At 42.2% G+C, this 15,407-nt stretch overlaps 3 protein-coding genes across 14 annotated transcripts in view; 1 reads left to right on the top strand and 2 right to left on the bottom strand.

Moving 5' to 3' along the window:
* LOC133644289 (olfactomedin-like protein 2B) overlaps positions 1–561 on the bottom strand; it is a 43,043-nt gene extending 42,482 nt beyond the window's left edge. Inside the window, exon 1 of one of the 2 annotated variants that reach the window (XM_062038660.1) lies at positions 217–561. In XM_062038660.1, coding sequence (XP_061894644.1) covers positions 217–405 — 189 coding nt within the window. In that variant the 5' untranslated portion in view covers positions 406–561. The remainder of the gene's footprint in view (positions 1–216) is intronic. The other variant, XM_062038661.1, reaches the window with a different exon arrangement.
* si:dkeyp-82a1.6 (torsin-1A-interacting protein 2) overlaps positions 1–15,407 on the top strand; it is a 53,999-nt gene that overhangs the window by 29,468 nt on the left and 9,124 nt on the right. The window contains exons 4-8 of one of the 7 annotated variants that reach the window (XM_062038666.1): positions 2,483–2,601; positions 2,936–3,111; positions 3,191–3,288; positions 13,535–13,669; positions 13,754–13,939. In XM_062038666.1, the coding sequence (XP_061894650.1) occupies positions 13,816–13,939 (124 nt within the window). In that variant the 5' untranslated portion in view covers positions 2,483–2,601; positions 2,936–3,111; positions 3,191–3,288; positions 13,535–13,669; positions 13,754–13,815. Of the gene's footprint in view, positions 3,112–3,190; positions 3,289–10,236; positions 10,486–13,534; positions 13,670–13,753; positions 13,940–15,407 lie in introns of those variants that run through there. The other 6 variants (XM_062038664.1, XM_062038665.1, XM_062038667.1 and 3 more) reach the window with 6 other exon arrangements.
* zgc:112962 (uncharacterized protein LOC548348 homolog) lies at positions 1,384–10,251 on the bottom strand. Of its 5 annotated transcripts, none has more exons than XM_062038671.1 (7): positions 10,142–10,251; positions 9,681–9,742; positions 8,774–8,872; positions 5,607–5,753; positions 5,390–5,521; positions 3,433–3,570; positions 1,384–3,299 (listed from the first exon to the last, which is right to left on the bottom strand). In XM_062038671.1, the coding sequence occupies exons 2-7, from the start codon at positions 9,718–9,720 to the stop codon at positions 2,530–2,532; spliced, it is 1,326 nt and encodes a 441-aa protein (XP_061894655.1). In that variant the 5' UTR covers positions 9,721–9,742; positions 10,142–10,251; the 3' UTR covers positions 1,384–2,529. The 5 variants fall into 5 exon arrangements, with proteins under 5 accessions (XP_061894655.1, XP_061894653.1, XP_061894657.1 ...); XM_062038669.1 differs by having other exon boundaries at positions 8,774–8,869; positions 9,675–9,742; positions 10,142–10,249; XM_062038673.1 differs by having other exon boundaries at positions 8,780–8,872; positions 10,142–10,247.

Here is a 15,407-nt window from a genome sequence, read left to right as displayed (position 1 = left end):
TAGTTTAGAGCCTAAAAAAGTACTCAGCATCACTATATTTTTGTGAAAGCTTTTAAATGAAAGCGTAAAGTCGACTCTTCAATGACATCTTCATTGCATTTTTCCAAATCCAATCTAGTGGTACACAAAGGCAAAAAAACAACAACCCCTCACTGTCCAAATACTTGTGGCCCTGACTGTACAAAATGATGCATTTGTGTGCACATGTGAGCCTACCTTAAAGAGGATGTTTTCCTGGCCATCTGTCACCTCCTGCAGGTTCTTATTCTTCTTGTTGTCAATTTGCTGCACTTCTAGCTCAGCTTGCAGCCCGGAGTCTGCAGCCGGCTTCTTTGGCACAGCAGCAGCTCCCGGCGCAAAAAGCGCACATTGGACCGCAAACGTAACAATGCACAACTTCAGCATGCTGCTGTGATTCTCTCAAAAGGGGGGTGGAGGGGGAAAGAAAGTTGCAGTATTAAATTTAGCAGCCGTGAATAGTCCTTGGCCTCCTCATGGCTCCAGAAGTTGCATGAGGCTTTATGACGCCATGATGTCAATGCACTGATGGAGAGTGGAGAAAAGAGGAGTGTGTGTTCACTCCTGTGTGCGCTGACAGTAGGCGGGCCTGCTGCAATGTAATGAGGAGGAGTTCAACTCTCAACAATAAATCAGCACATTTAAATAATGGCAACCAAATGCAAAATATTAGAAACAGTCTTCAGTCGAATGCATCGCAGTTCCACAGCTCTGCAGACCACAATAATAAACACATTGTCTTAGTAATAAAGAATCCATTGTATTGGAGCTTTATAGAACTATGTCAATGCTGCCCTCTAGTGGTACAGGCTTGTACTGCAATAGGAAACGTTATTTGATGATGCAAACTTAAAAGTTAAAGTACCAAAGATTGTCAAAATTATTCTTTGCATTTGACCCGTCACCCTTGATCACCCCCTGGGAGGTGAGGGGAGCAGTGAGCAGCAGCTGGGGCCGCGCCTGGGAATCATTTTTGGTGATTTAACCCCCAATTCCAACCCTTGAAGCCGGGAATAATTGTTTTTATGATTTAACCCCCAAATTCCAACCCTTGATGCTGAGTGTCAAGCAGGGAGGTAATGTACCCGTTTTTATAGTCTTTGGTATGACTCGGCCGGGGTTTGAACTCACGACCTACCGATCTCAGGGCGGACACTCCAACCACAAGGCCACCGAGCAAAAAGCACATTAATATTATTACAAGTATTTGGCTTTCTGTTGTATGTAACATTATGTAAAGGTATAGGAAGGTCGGCTAAGGCACACTGTGCCACAGTCAGATTGTAGAAATATTAACACAGAATAATAATATTTATGCTTAGAGTACAGAAAGTTGGTATACATGTCAGAAATAAATACTGGCAATCCTATTTGTAACTTTTATTTGTATTGTTTTGCATAGAAATGGCAGTGTTAAGTCAATGAGGTTAATAAAAAAATAAAGTTGGTATACATGTCAGAAGAAAATACTGGCAATTGTATTTGTAACTTTTATTTGTATTGTTTTGCAATAACTCAATTAGGCATATAAAAAGAGTAAAAAGTACTTAAAAAAACCCAAAAAACATAACTTTTAATTTGAGGTCATTATTTACCGGAAAACAATCCCTACTTAAATTACAAATCAGTTGATTATACAATTTTGTTTTCATACCATACACAATCTATAAACAGACACCTTGTGAACCCTTGAATCAATCTTTTTTGCTTGTTACCAAGGATGTTTTTTTCCTGTTTGGCATTTAGCAGAATTATGAAAGAAGACAAAAAATGTATACATGTAAATGGTAAAAAAAGATTTAAAATACAATTGTGTTTCTGAATTATTGAAAGTAATCCTGTTATGGAGTAGGGATGCAACGATTACAGAGATTGACGGTGTGATTATAGTCAATGTATTTATCATTGTTTCACGATTATCATGCAGTGATTATTTTTACAACCAAAAATGTATCAAATCAGACATTCCTAAGAGATTCCGATGTTATTTGTTACTGTATAAAATATAGCAGTACAAAATTATAAATAAACTAAAAGTATTTTGGTCTTGCAATTAAATACAAGTAAAAGCCGCTCTGTAAACATCCTGATGTTATGTTAGTGTTCTACACTTCCTATATTAACTTACATGCCTATAGTTTCTTCAACACACACAGGAAGCAACCCCTACCTTTAAATGGGCGTTTATAATTGTAAAACCGGTTAATTGTTGCATCCCTAATTTTGCATGCATCTTGTAAAACCTTAATTTGACAGTGAATCATTCAGGCTTTTGCAGAGACACTCTACTGATCTAGTAAATTAGGAGTGGCGGAGGTCTGCACTCAAGTGAGTGCACCTCCAGCTCATAAATGCTCTCAATCGATTAAAAAATAAAGCGCACCTATTTTTTTCAATGTCGGCTGACATTTTTGTTCATTGTGAAGGTTAGCCGTAGCGTCACAGGCGTCATGTTTGTCTTGAGGGTCCTGCCGTGAAGCAGCAAAGCTGTCAAAGTGGCCGCTACCAACATCAAGATGAGTCACCCGGGAGAAAACAGCCTTCCTGCTCCGTCCTCTCCTCCGCAGCCACAGGGAGGATAAGGTGAGAAATTCGGCTCCACAGTCCACCGTACTTGTCCAGGTCCATCCTGTCGAAGGCCACGAAGCGGTCATGGGAGAGGAACTTCCTCTGAAGGTGGTCGTCCACCATCTCCTCCACGTTTCTCAGAGAAGCCTCGACGGGAATCTCATCCTCCAGCAGGACAGTGAAGATGAGAAACGTCTTCTTGTACGCCGCATTCTCATGGTCGCAGTAGCGATAGAAAATGAGCGTGGAGCCCGGCGGCAGCTGCTCAAAGCGGTGGATGACCGCCACGGGTTTGTCTCCCTCGAAAGCTTGCTGAAGCTGCAGGTCGATGTCTTCCTTCACCTTGTAGCTATCTTCTCCGACGTTGGCGCCGTCTATGTGGAGGACGGTGGCATTGATGGCGGTGGATACGGCGGAGGCCAGGTTGCTGGCCAGGCAGCGCAGCGTCTTTCTGCCTGAGACTCCCGCCGTCAGGACCAGGCTGACCGGCTCGCTGGGCTGAGCCGTCAGGATGTGCCTCTTCAGGTGGATCCTGCTACGTCTCCACAGCTCTGGACGCTGGTGAGGAAAGCGAGTCATGACTTTGTCCATTTCCCTGAGAAAGATGTCGATTGGCGAAACGCTGCTTGGGGGCGGAGGCTCAGGCTGGAGGAGATGCTGTGCCAGGATGGCGAGGAGTACCATCATGACAAAAGCTATCAGGTAACTTATCCCTGTATGCACAGAAGAAAATATGCGTTATTCCTCCCGCCATTGTGTCCGCACTCACGCTGCTCTACAGATTTCTTTATTTTCACTGAGCAAAGTGAATCATATCAGTAATATCATCAATTATAAGATACATACTTCCAGGATTGGCTGTGACTTCTGTTACGAAATCGGTTTCCTGAGTGGTCGGACCAATGGTCTCCACTTTACTCCTCAAGTCGTCATAGGGCTCCTTATCCTCACAACTCGAACCCGTGTTCAGACTTTGTGCAAGATCTGATTAACGAGGGGAGGAACATAAACAATACTAGCAGGTTCATATTTACATATACCGTAGAACAGTGGTTCTCAAACTTTTTTCACCAAGTACCACCTCAGAGAAAACTTGTCTCTCCAAGAACCACCATAACGATCACGGTTATAATAAATGAAGTGAAGTATATTTATACAGCGCTTTTCTCTAATGACTCAAAGCGCTTTTACATAGTGAAACCCACAAATCTAAATTACATTCAAACCAGTGTGGGTGGCACTGGGGGCAGGTGGGTAAAGTGTCTTGCCCAAGGACACAACGGCAGTGACTGGGATGGCGGAAGCGGGGATCGAACCTGGAACCCTCAAGTTGCTGGCACGGCCACTCTACCAACCGAGCTATACCGCCCCAATAATACCATAATAGAATAGCGCAGTTGGCCTAAGTATTCATTAAAAACAAGGCAGAGGTTTTATTTAACACGTATATTTAATATTTTTGGCTACTGTAACATTACACACAGTTTGAATATAAGAAAATAAAACACTGTACTAGTGTTGTGACGATATTAATATTTTGGTACCAATACTAAAATTATTTCGGTACTTTTTTAAATAAGGGGACCACAAAAAAATTGCATTATTGGTTTATTTTAACAAAAAATCCTACGGTACATTAAACATATGTTTCTTATTGCAAGGTTGTCCTTAAATAAAATACTTACTAGACAACTTGTCTTTCAGTAGTAAGTAAACAAACAAAGGCTCCTAATCAGTCTGCTGACATATGCAGTAACATATTGTGTCATTTATCTACCTATTATTTTGTCAACATTATTAAGGACAAGTGGTAGAAAATGAATTATGAATCTACTTGTTCATTTACTGTTAATATCTGCTTACTTTCTCTTTTAACATGTTCTATCTACACTTTTGTTAAAATGTAATAATCACCTAGTCTTCTGTTGTTTGATACTTTACATTAGTTTTGGATGATACCAACAATTTGGGTATCAATCCGATACAAAGTAGTTACAGGATCATACATTGGTCATATTCAAAGTCCTCATGTGTCCAGGGACATATTTCCTGAGTTTATAAACATAATATACATTTTAAAAAAAACGAAAGATGTGATGCCAAAAAATAGACGTAATCATAGTAGTATCAACTAGATGTGCCTGTACTTGGTATCATTACAGTGGATGTCAGGTGTAGATCCACCAATGGCGTTTGTTTACATTTTGACGCCGGTGAGCTACAGTGTGTAGTGAAGCATGTTTAGCTATTCCTCGTCCTGCAGGCATGGATGATACCTGTAAGAAACTTACTTTATTTGTCGCCATGGAGGCGAGGATTAGCGATTTAGAAGTAGCTACAACACTGCCGACTGGGGCTGGACGTTAGCCGCTAGCTAGCTAGCCATGTCTTAAAGCATCTCTTCCTGAGGGCGTTTCAGTGTAATAACTTCACCTTTATGGTTAGTTTTTAAGCCAAAATGCATCCGTTCTCCCTTTTCTGTCTACACACTGTGTCTGCTTGGAAGTACTCTGTGATTGTGTGCCGCCGAACATGCTCCTCTGCTCGTAAAACCAGCAATGTCACGACGTGACTTCGCCGCAGGCGCGGGGGGGTGGGGTCCGGTACATTTCAGAGACGGTATCGTACCGAAAATGATTCATTAGTACCGCGGTACTCTACTAATACCGGTGTACCGTACAACCGTACACTGTACTTTAATCAAGTAATCCTTTGTCTTACCACTACATTGAGCCTGCGTGTCACTAGTGGTACACGTACCAGTTTGAGAATCACCGCTATAGAACATTGCAATCTCTCTTACCCTTTCCATCATCGTTTGTGTCTTCTGGGAGCCCTGCTGTGGGACCATCTACCTGGTCATGGTTTGTGTCGCCCCCCGTTACTGCTGTGGTGTCTTCTGGCGCTTCCTCATCCCTAGGTTGCTCCTCTTCGGCTACAAAAAAAAAAGGGTCCCACATTAATCACTGTCAATTAACCTAATTACAGTGACATCGTCATGGAGACAGAGGAACACTCACGTGCAAACTCTGTTGCTTTTACTGCTGGTTCTTCATTTCTCTGCTCCCCTCTGCCGTCTTCACCGTCATCTGTTCCGCGGTCAGGGTCAGGGGAAGTGCAGCTCTTCTCCACATTGTGCACAGACCTCTCCTCAGCCTGACCACCATCTGCAGCATAGACATATAAACACAGTGGGCCAAAAGCTAAATGACATAGATGCTGTCTCTTATAGCTGCCAAGTCCGCCCGCAAAGTTCTCTAATTAGTGCTGGGTCAAAACAAATGAACATCTGTGGTTGTAGGCAACCTCCTGATGTTGTTTATTAACTCCATAGTCAATAGCTGCATTAGAAGTATTATGACAAGGGGTTCCATAATTGGCACCGGTGCAATTATAAGCGAGAGCACCCAGACCAAAAAAAACAACAAGCTATCTGTGCTTCATTTCAGTGCTAAATGAATGCAGTCTCAGCAAGTGCATGGCGGTGATATTGCACAAGTAAAGTCTAGGGTTGCCCAATATAGACAATTATAATATAACAATAGCGCTTTTAATACTATCATTATATCGTGATAATGCATGTTGATTCGGGCTGCAGCTTTCAATTAATTTGTTTGACTAATTGAGATATAAAATAAAACACACTTTCTGGCCTTAATCAGTCTTTTAAGGAAAATATACAAAATAAGTGGTTAGAGTGTCCGCCCTGAGATCGGTAGGTTGGAGTTCAAATCCCAGCCGAGTCATACCAAAGACTATAAAAATGGGACCCGTTTCCTCCCTGCTTGGCACTCAGCATCAAGGGTTGGAGTTGGGGGTTAAATCACCAAAATGATTCCCGGGCGCGGCGCCGCTGCTGCCCACTGCTCCCCAAGGGGATGGGTCAAATGCAGAGGACAAATTTCACCACATCTAGTGTGTGTGTGACAATCATTGGTACTTTAATCTTAATCTTAATAAACAAAGATTGCAGCACGGTGGAGGAGGGGTTAGTGCGTCTGCCTCACAATACGAAGGTCCTGAGCAGTCCTGAGTTCAATCCCGGGCTCTGGATCTTTCTGTGTGGCGTTTGCATGTTCTCCCCCTGACTGCGTGGGCTTCCTCCCACCTCCAAAGACATGCACCTGGGGATAGGTTGTTTGGCAACACTACATTGGCCCTAGTGTGTGAATGTGAGTGTGAATGTTGTCTGTCTATCTGTGTTGGCCCTGTGATGAGGTGGCGACTTGTCCAGGGTGTACACCGCCTTCCGCCCGATTGTAGCTGAGATAGGCTCCAGCGCCCCCCGCGACCCCGAAGGGAATAAGCGGTAGAAAATGGATGGATGGATGTTTTATGGCCTTTACTCTTTGTTTTTATAAAATGCACATTACATTGGAATTGCACATTTACTATCCATCCATCCATTTTCTACCGCTTGTCCCTTTTTGGGGTCGCGGGGGCTGCTGGAGCCTATCTCAGCTGCATTCGGGCGGAAGGCGGGGTACACCCTGGACAAGTCGCCACCACATTGCAGGGCCAACACAGATAGACAGACAACATTCACACTCACATTCACACACTAGTGCCAAGTTAGTGTTGCCAATCAACCTATCCCCAGGTGCATGTCTTTGGAGGTGGGAGGAAGCCCACGCATTCACAGGGAGAACATGCAAACTCCACACAGAAAGACCCCGAGTCCAGGGATCAAACCTTCGTATTGTGAGGCACATGCACTAACCCCTATTCCACCGTGCTGCACTTTTACTAAGAGACATTAATTACTCAAACATATAGATGTATTTAAAAAAATTAACAAGGTAATGTATCCTTATCATGACTCTTGGTGTGAAACTCATGCGTGTTACATTTGCCCTACTGTACTTTGCAATGAACTCATCAATGGTTTGCTTCTTTACAGCTACACTATATTGCCAAAAGTATCTGGCCACCCATCTAAATGATCAGAATCAGGTGTCCTAATCACTTGGCCCGGCCTCAGGTGTATAAAATCAAGCACTTAGGCCTGGAGACTGTTTCTACAAACATTTGTGAAAGAATGGGCCGCTCTCAGGAGCTCAGTGATTATCAGTGTGGAACTGTCATAGGATGCCACCTGTGTAACAAATCCAGTCGTGAAATTTCCTCGCTCCTAAATATTCCAAAGTCAACTGTCGGCTTTATTATGAGAAAATGGAAGAGTTTGGGAATAACAGCAACTCAGCCACGGAGTGGTAGGCCACGTAAACTGACAGAGAGGTCAGCGGATGCTGAAGCGCATAGTGCAAAGAGGTCCCCGACTTTCTGCACAGTCAGTTGCTACAAAGCTCCAAACTTCATGTGACCTTCCAATTAGCCCACGTACAGTACGCAGAGAGATTCATGAAATGGGTTTTCATGGCCGAGCAGCTGTGTCTAAGCCATACATCACCAAGTCCAATGCAAAGTGTCGGATGCAGTGGTGTAAAGCACGTCGCAACTGGACTCTAGAGCAGTGGAGACGCCTTCTCTGGAGTGATGAATCACGCTTTTCCATCTGGCAATCTGACGGACAAGTCTGGGTTTGGAGGTTGCCAGGAAAACAGTACATTTCGGACTGCATTGTGCCGAGTATGAAATTTGGTGGAGGAGGAATTATGGTGTGGGGTTGTTTTTCAGGAGTTGGGCTTCGCCCCTTAGTTCCAGTGAAAGGAACTTTGAATTCTCCAGGATACCAAAACATTTTGGACAATTCCATGCTCCCAACCTTGTGGGAACAGTTTGGAGCGGGCCCCTTCCTCTTCCGACATGACTGTGCACAAGTACACAAAACAAGGTCCGTAAAGCCATGGATGACAGAGTCTGGTGTGGATGACCTTGACTGGCCTGCACAGAGTCCTGACATGAACCCGATAGAACACCTTTGGTATGACTTAGAACAGAGACTGAGAGCCAGGCCTTCTCGACCAACATCAGTGTGTGACCTCACCAATGCGCTTTGAGGAATGGTCGAAAAATTCCTATGAACACACTCTGCAACCTTGTGGACAGCCTTCCCAGAAGAGTTGAAGCTGTAATAGCTGCAAAAGGTGGACCGACATCATATTGAACCCTATGGGTTAGGAATGGGATGGCACTTCAAGTTCATATGTGAGTCAAGGCAGGTGGCCAAATACTTTTAGCAATATAGTGTATATACAATTTGGTTTTGACTATTATTGCAACGCACTTTTACCTCCACAGGGGTGTTGTCCTGTAATCGTTACATTGTTCAGACCTTCACATGGAGACTCATTTGTAGACTGATCCTCCTCTTCCACTGCGCCTGAACAGACCGTTTATACAACATGTCACATTAGTACGGAGCTCCTAAAAGTTTTTTTTTCTTATGTCAGTGAACCGGAAGTAAAACAGACACAGCGATGGTGAATTGATTAACGTGGACCCCGACTTAAACAAGTTGAAAAACTTATTCGGGTGTTACCATTTAGTGGTCAATTGTACGGAATATGTACTGTACTGTGCAATCTACTAATAAAAGTTTTAATCAATCAGAACCGGAAGTGAAACAGACAAAGCGATGGAGGAGCTTACCCATCATACGTGGGAGAAGTTTATTGATTTAAATTTTTAGTATTGGCCTAACATATAAAGACATCAAATCGTATTATCCGGCTGGCCTGGGAACGCCTTGGGATACCCCGGGAGGAGCTGGACGAAGTGGCTGGGAAGAGGGAAGTCTGGGCTTCCCTTCTTAGGCTGCTGCCCCCGCGACCCGACCTCGGATAAGCGGAAGAAGATGGATGGATGGAATCGTATTATGGTCCCACAACAGAGCACAGATGATGGGTAGGCTCTCGCTCCTCCATCGCTGTGTCTGTTTCACTTTCGGTTCCCCATCGCTGTGTCTGTTTTACTTCCAGTTCACTGACATAGGAAAAAAACCTTTTGCGTGATCTCGCAAACAGTATTGCGAGATCTCGCAATGCTTTTTTCGAGATCTAGCAATAAGCATTGCGAGATCTCGCAAAAAGTATTGCGAGATCACGCAAAAACATCCATGTCCCTTTAGGGGCTCCGTACATTAGCATCTACTTAGTAACGCTTATGATATCTTTATTTTGCCGTACCAGCTGTGTCATGTCCGTGGTCGCCAGTCCTGTCCGGATCCTCCATTGCTGTTTGGCAGCTTCCTTTTCTGGGTAAAAATGTACAAACTCATATACAGTAATATTGTAATAAGTAAGTTAGCAAATTGCACGGTTATCTGCTCAAGAGAACTGCTGCTCTGAGTGTTCAGAGTCCAAAATGACTATGCTTAGTTATGACAACGATAATGTACCACACCTTGTTGTGCCAAATGCTCATTTCAAAAAGTGTGCAAACAAGAAAAAAACGCGGCATATAATTATCTCGCATTTTATACACAAACTGGATCGTAAAGAAGAAAACAAAACGCTTGGCGGGAGGCTGAGCTAGCCAAATGTGCTCGCCGACAGTAAAGCAGCGCCGTAATGTACACTAAAAAAAAGACAAAAGTATTCGAGCTAATGCATGTATGTGTGTGATGGTGACGAAAATAAACAAGCAAACTCACGCTCGATCACATCACAGGAAAGTACGGCCAACCCCAACAGCAGCGCTCTTTCCAATGAGACTGGCTAATTTCCTACCGGAACTTTACAACGCAGTCATTGTTTCCGGGGGGACAGTAGGAAATAAAGTACCGCGCCTTCCCTTCCGCGTTGCGAAAGTGCGCTTCGTGATATCCCTACACGCTTCCTCATTCTTGGAACATTTAGAAGAGCGCTTGTTAAATGTATATTTGTGTTGCCATCATCTAGCCAATTTAAAGCGCTACTAAAATGGCTACGCACTCTTCCGGAGACGCGGTCGAACGGCCTTCGAGAAGAACGACGCGACAACTGTCGAAGGGAAAAAGTAAGGACAAGATACATTTCAATTGATGTTAGCATTAAAAAGCAGATGGCACACACTGGGAGTCAAATATAGTGTACATACAAATACACACAGTTATTCATACATGCAAACATAGGTACCTACGCTCCCACATACATACACAAATACAGTACTTACATGCACACTCAAAGTTCGTACATCCACACGCACATTCGTCGTACAAACATACATATACACTCACTGTACAAACATGCATATACACATACTGTACATATACATGCACTGTACAAACATACAAACCCCGTTTCCATATGAGTTGGGAAATTGTGTTAGATGTAAATATAAAGTGAATACATTGATTTGCAAATCCTTTTCAACCCATATTCAATTGAATGCACTACAAAGACAAGATATTTGATGTTCAAACTCATAAACTTTATTTTTATTTTTGCAAATAATAATTAACTTAGAATTTCATGGCTGCAACACGTGCCAAAGTAGTTGGGAAAGGGCATGTTCACCACTGTGTTACATCACCTTTCCTTTTAACAACACTCAGTAAACGTTTGGGAACTGAGGAGACACATTTTTTAAGCTTCTCAGGTGGAATTATTTCCCATTCTTGCTTGATGTACAGCATAAGTTGTTTAACAGTCCGGGGGTCTCCGTTGTGGTATTTTAGGCTTCATAATGCGCCACACATTTTCAACGGGAGACAGGTCTGGACTACAGGCAGGCCAGTCTAGTACCCGCACTCTTTTACCATGAAGCCACGTTGATGTAACACGTGGCTTGGCGTTGTCTTGCTGAAATAAGCAGGGGCATCCATGGTAAAGTTGCTTGGATGGCAACATATGTTGCTCTAAAACCTGTATGTACCTTTTAGCATTAATGGCGCATTCACAGATGTGTAAGTTACCCATGTCTTGGGCACTAATACACCCCCGTACCATCACACATGCTGCCTTTTCAACTTTGCGCCTATAACAATCCGGATGGTTCTTTTCCTCTTTGGTATGGATGACACGACGTCCACAGTTTCCAATAACAATTTAAAATGTGGACTCGTCAGACCACAGAACACTTTTCCACTTTGTATCAGTCCATCTTAGGTGAGCTCAGGCCCAGTGAAGCCAACGGCGTTTCTGGGTGTTGTTGACAAACGATTTTTGCCTTGCATAGGAGAGTTTTAACTTTCACTTACAGATGTAGCGACCAACTGTAGTTACTGACAGTGGGTTTCTGAAGTGTTCCTGAGCCCATGTGGTGATATCCTTTACACACTGATGTCGCTTGTTGATGCAGTACAGCCTGAGGGATCGAAGGTCACTAGCTTAGCTGCTTACATGCAGTGATTTCTCCAGATTCTCTGAACCCTTTGATGATGTTAAGGACCATAGATGATAAAATCCCTAAATTCCTTGCAATAGCTGGTTGAGAAAGGTTTTTCTTAAACTGTTCAACAATTTGCTCACGCATTTGTTGACAAAGTGGTGACCCTCGCCCCATCCTTGTTTGTGAATGACTGAGCATTTCATGGAATCTACTTTTATACCCAATCATGTCACCCACCTGTTCCCAATTTGCCTGTTCACCTGTGGGATGTTCCAAATAAGTGTTTGATGAGCATTCCTCAACTTTATCAGTATTTATTGCCATCTTTCCCAACTTCTTTGTCACGTGTTGCCGGCATCAAATTGTAAAGTTAATGATTATTTGCAACAACAAAAAATGTTTATCAGTTTGAACATCAAATATGTGTAGCATATTCAACTGAATATGGGTTGAAAATTATTTGCAAATCATTGTATTCCGTTTATATTTACATCTAACACAATTTCCCAACTCATATGGAAACGGGGTTTGTACATATACATTCACTGTACAAACATACGTATACACATACTGTACATATACATACATATACTCATGCATATTATCACGTTTCATCAAACATATATTAACGTTGTTGCCCTATAGTTTGTGAAGTGGTGTGTGCTCCCTGTTTTAAACAGAGGTATAACTTAAGCTATTTTCATTTCATTTGGAAATGCACCGGTTTGAAATGACAAATTATAGATATATGTTAATGGTTTTGATATCCCTGTAATGACCTTTTTCACCAATGCCATACTAATGTCATTGGAGTCGGTGGACATTTTGTTCTTACATTTGTTTACAATATCCAACACTTCTTCTTCACCCACTGCATTTAAAAACATAGAATTGGGATTTCTCTCCAACAATCCCTCCATATTTTTTACCAGTTGTCCCTGTATCTGGGATTTTTTTTCTGCAATTTGGGTCCAATACTTACAAATAATTTATTGGAGGCATTAGCCACATCTTCAATATTATCATTTTCTTTTACCATCATTCGTGAAATACTTTGGATAGTTATTTGAAGAGGTACTGTTTCTTATAATAATGATAAATGGGTTATACTTGTATAGCGCTTTTCTACCTTCAAGGTACTCAAAGCGCTTTGACAGTATTTCCACATTTACCCATTCACACACACATTCACACACTGATGGCGGGAGCTGCCATGCAAGGCGCTAACCAGCAGCCATCAGAGGCAAAGGGTGAAGTGTCTTGCCCAAGGACACAACGGACGTGACTAGGACGGTAGAAGGTGGTAATTGAACCCCAGTAACCAGCAACACTCCGATTGCTGGCACAGCCACTCTACCAATTTCGCCACGCCGTCCCTAGTACTGTTTAATAAATTCCATATTCCTTTGATATTATTTTTATTATCTTCTAGTAATTTCTTATAATAATATCTCGTATCTGACCTTATAATATGAGTTAACTTGTTTTTATATTTTTTTATATTTATTTTCTGCTTCTTTTGTTTTCAATCTTATCAATTCCCTGTGAAGAGTGTTTTTCTTTTTGCAAGCATTTTGCAATCCCTTTGTGATCCAAGGACAATTGGTATAGTTTATTTTATCATGTTAACTGTGATATGTTCATTGTCATGCTCATGACTCCTAAGATAATTGTGCTTGAAGACACTTAATCTTGTCATTCCCACTCCTATTTCTACAATTGTTTTCCTCTGTAGTTCTTAATTATGAGGCGACCCCGAGAGGTCCACTAAAGAGGTCTAAAAAGGAGATAGGAAAGCAGTCTGCTGCTGCTTCTTCTGTCACGACTGTTAATGGGTCAAGACATGTGGAGAATAATATACAAGATAAAGGTGAGCTTCAACAGCAATTAACTTACCCAATCTTAGATGCGGTGACAATCGCGAAAAAAAACCTACAACAATGTCATCTTACAGAGTCCTCCAGCAAGAAGAGTCGACTGGAGGCTGAACAAACTTTGGGTGACAGTGGCGATGAGATGGATGTCCAGATATCAGATTTTGACATGAATGAAAACAAGGAAATGGATGTGGAAGAAGATTACATTCATCCTCAGCAGCAAGAGCATATTTCCTATCCTCTTTATCAGCCAAAAGTTCATGGTAAGTAAGTGCTTAGACACATCAACGGTCTTACCAAAACCTATGTTGGTTTCTTGTTCAGACAAAGCAACAATGGCAACATGTAAAAATATCTCAACTCTATATCGCTCTAACGGCACAATTTTCATATTTATTCTTAGCTCAGACCCTTTTCTGCTTCCATCTACACCAGACCTGAGCAAATTAAGACCCAGGGGCCGCATGCGGCCAGTTAAGCTTTTCAATCTGGCCCGTCGGACATTCCCCAAAAAATGTTTTAGCTTTTTAAGGGACAAGCGGTACAAAATGGATGGATGGAAGATGGAAACTGTAGCTGCAATTATGATGTGCAGGGATGTTTTTAAATTACCGTATGTCTTGAACTATACAAAGTATTTCAATGGTTGGAATATGTGCTTTTGAATTATGTACTAGTTACTATGGTAATCTAAATCACAGCAGCTCAGAAGAGGCACCAAGCAGTGTGAGTGGGGAGTGTTTCCACAGAGTGTTTCCAGAGCGGCCAGCCTGAAATGCGGGTGTCAGGGACAGAAGCGGAAAGAGATTTTTACTACAACGTTATAAAGCTTAGTGATATATCAGATTGTAGGTGTTTTTTTTTTTCATATTTAGCTGTGTTTGTTGCGTTTCGCTTGATTGTAAAATATGTCGATCGAGAGGGGGTGTGACGTTCATATGTTGTCAATATTCAGTGTTTTATCGTTCGTAGTTAATATTGTAAATCTCACATTCTTTATGTTCATGTACATTATGGGTGTCTCATTCAGTAAACAAAAAATAATAATAATAATAATAATACCTGGGATTTATATAGCACTTTTTCTAAGTACCCAAAGTCACTTTACATGTAGAACCCATGATTCATTCACACCTGGTGGTGGTAAGCTACTTTCGTGGCCACAGCTGCCCTGGGGTAGACTGACTGAAGCGTGGCTGCAATTTGCGCCAACGGCCCCTCCGACCACCACCTATCATTCATTTCATTCTGTTTTTTTAAGGCGGTCTGTCATAACGTTTTTAGCATTCGATCAGACATTATTGTGAGGTTTTGTATTAGTGTTCCTAAAAATAGATATACCGGCCCCCGGACACATTTTTTTCTCTAAATTTAGCCCCCGAGTCAAAATAATTGCCCAGGCCTGCTCTACACGCTATGCCATCTGGGTAATGTAGTATATAAACATTTAGCACGCCCACGTCCTTACTTAACATTGACAGAGCTGGGGATTTGAAAGGATAATCTCTCATTGCTTTTCATTTACGAACACAGATGGTAGACAGTAGAGGGTTTTAACTGTTCCCCGGTGTTCCCATCGAAAGCGATGTGTTGGAACTAAAAGTTTACGATTGACAATACCTTTTCAAGCGTAAAACCTACAGTAAAACTTTCTGCAACTTGTGGATAGGGCTGGCGATATGGCTGAAAACTGTGTTTTATGTTTGTAATGATAAAAAATAATGACAACAA

Source organism: Entelurus aequoreus, linkage group LG27, assembly GCF_033978785.1.
Source record: "Entelurus aequoreus isolate RoL-2023_Sb linkage group LG27, RoL_Eaeq_v1.1, whole genome shotgun sequence".
Lineage (NCBI taxonomy): Eukaryota > Metazoa > Chordata > Actinopteri > Syngnathiformes > Syngnathidae > Entelurus > Entelurus aequoreus.
Note: the sequence above shows the minus strand (reverse complement) of the source record. Positions and strands in the feature narration are given on the sequence as shown.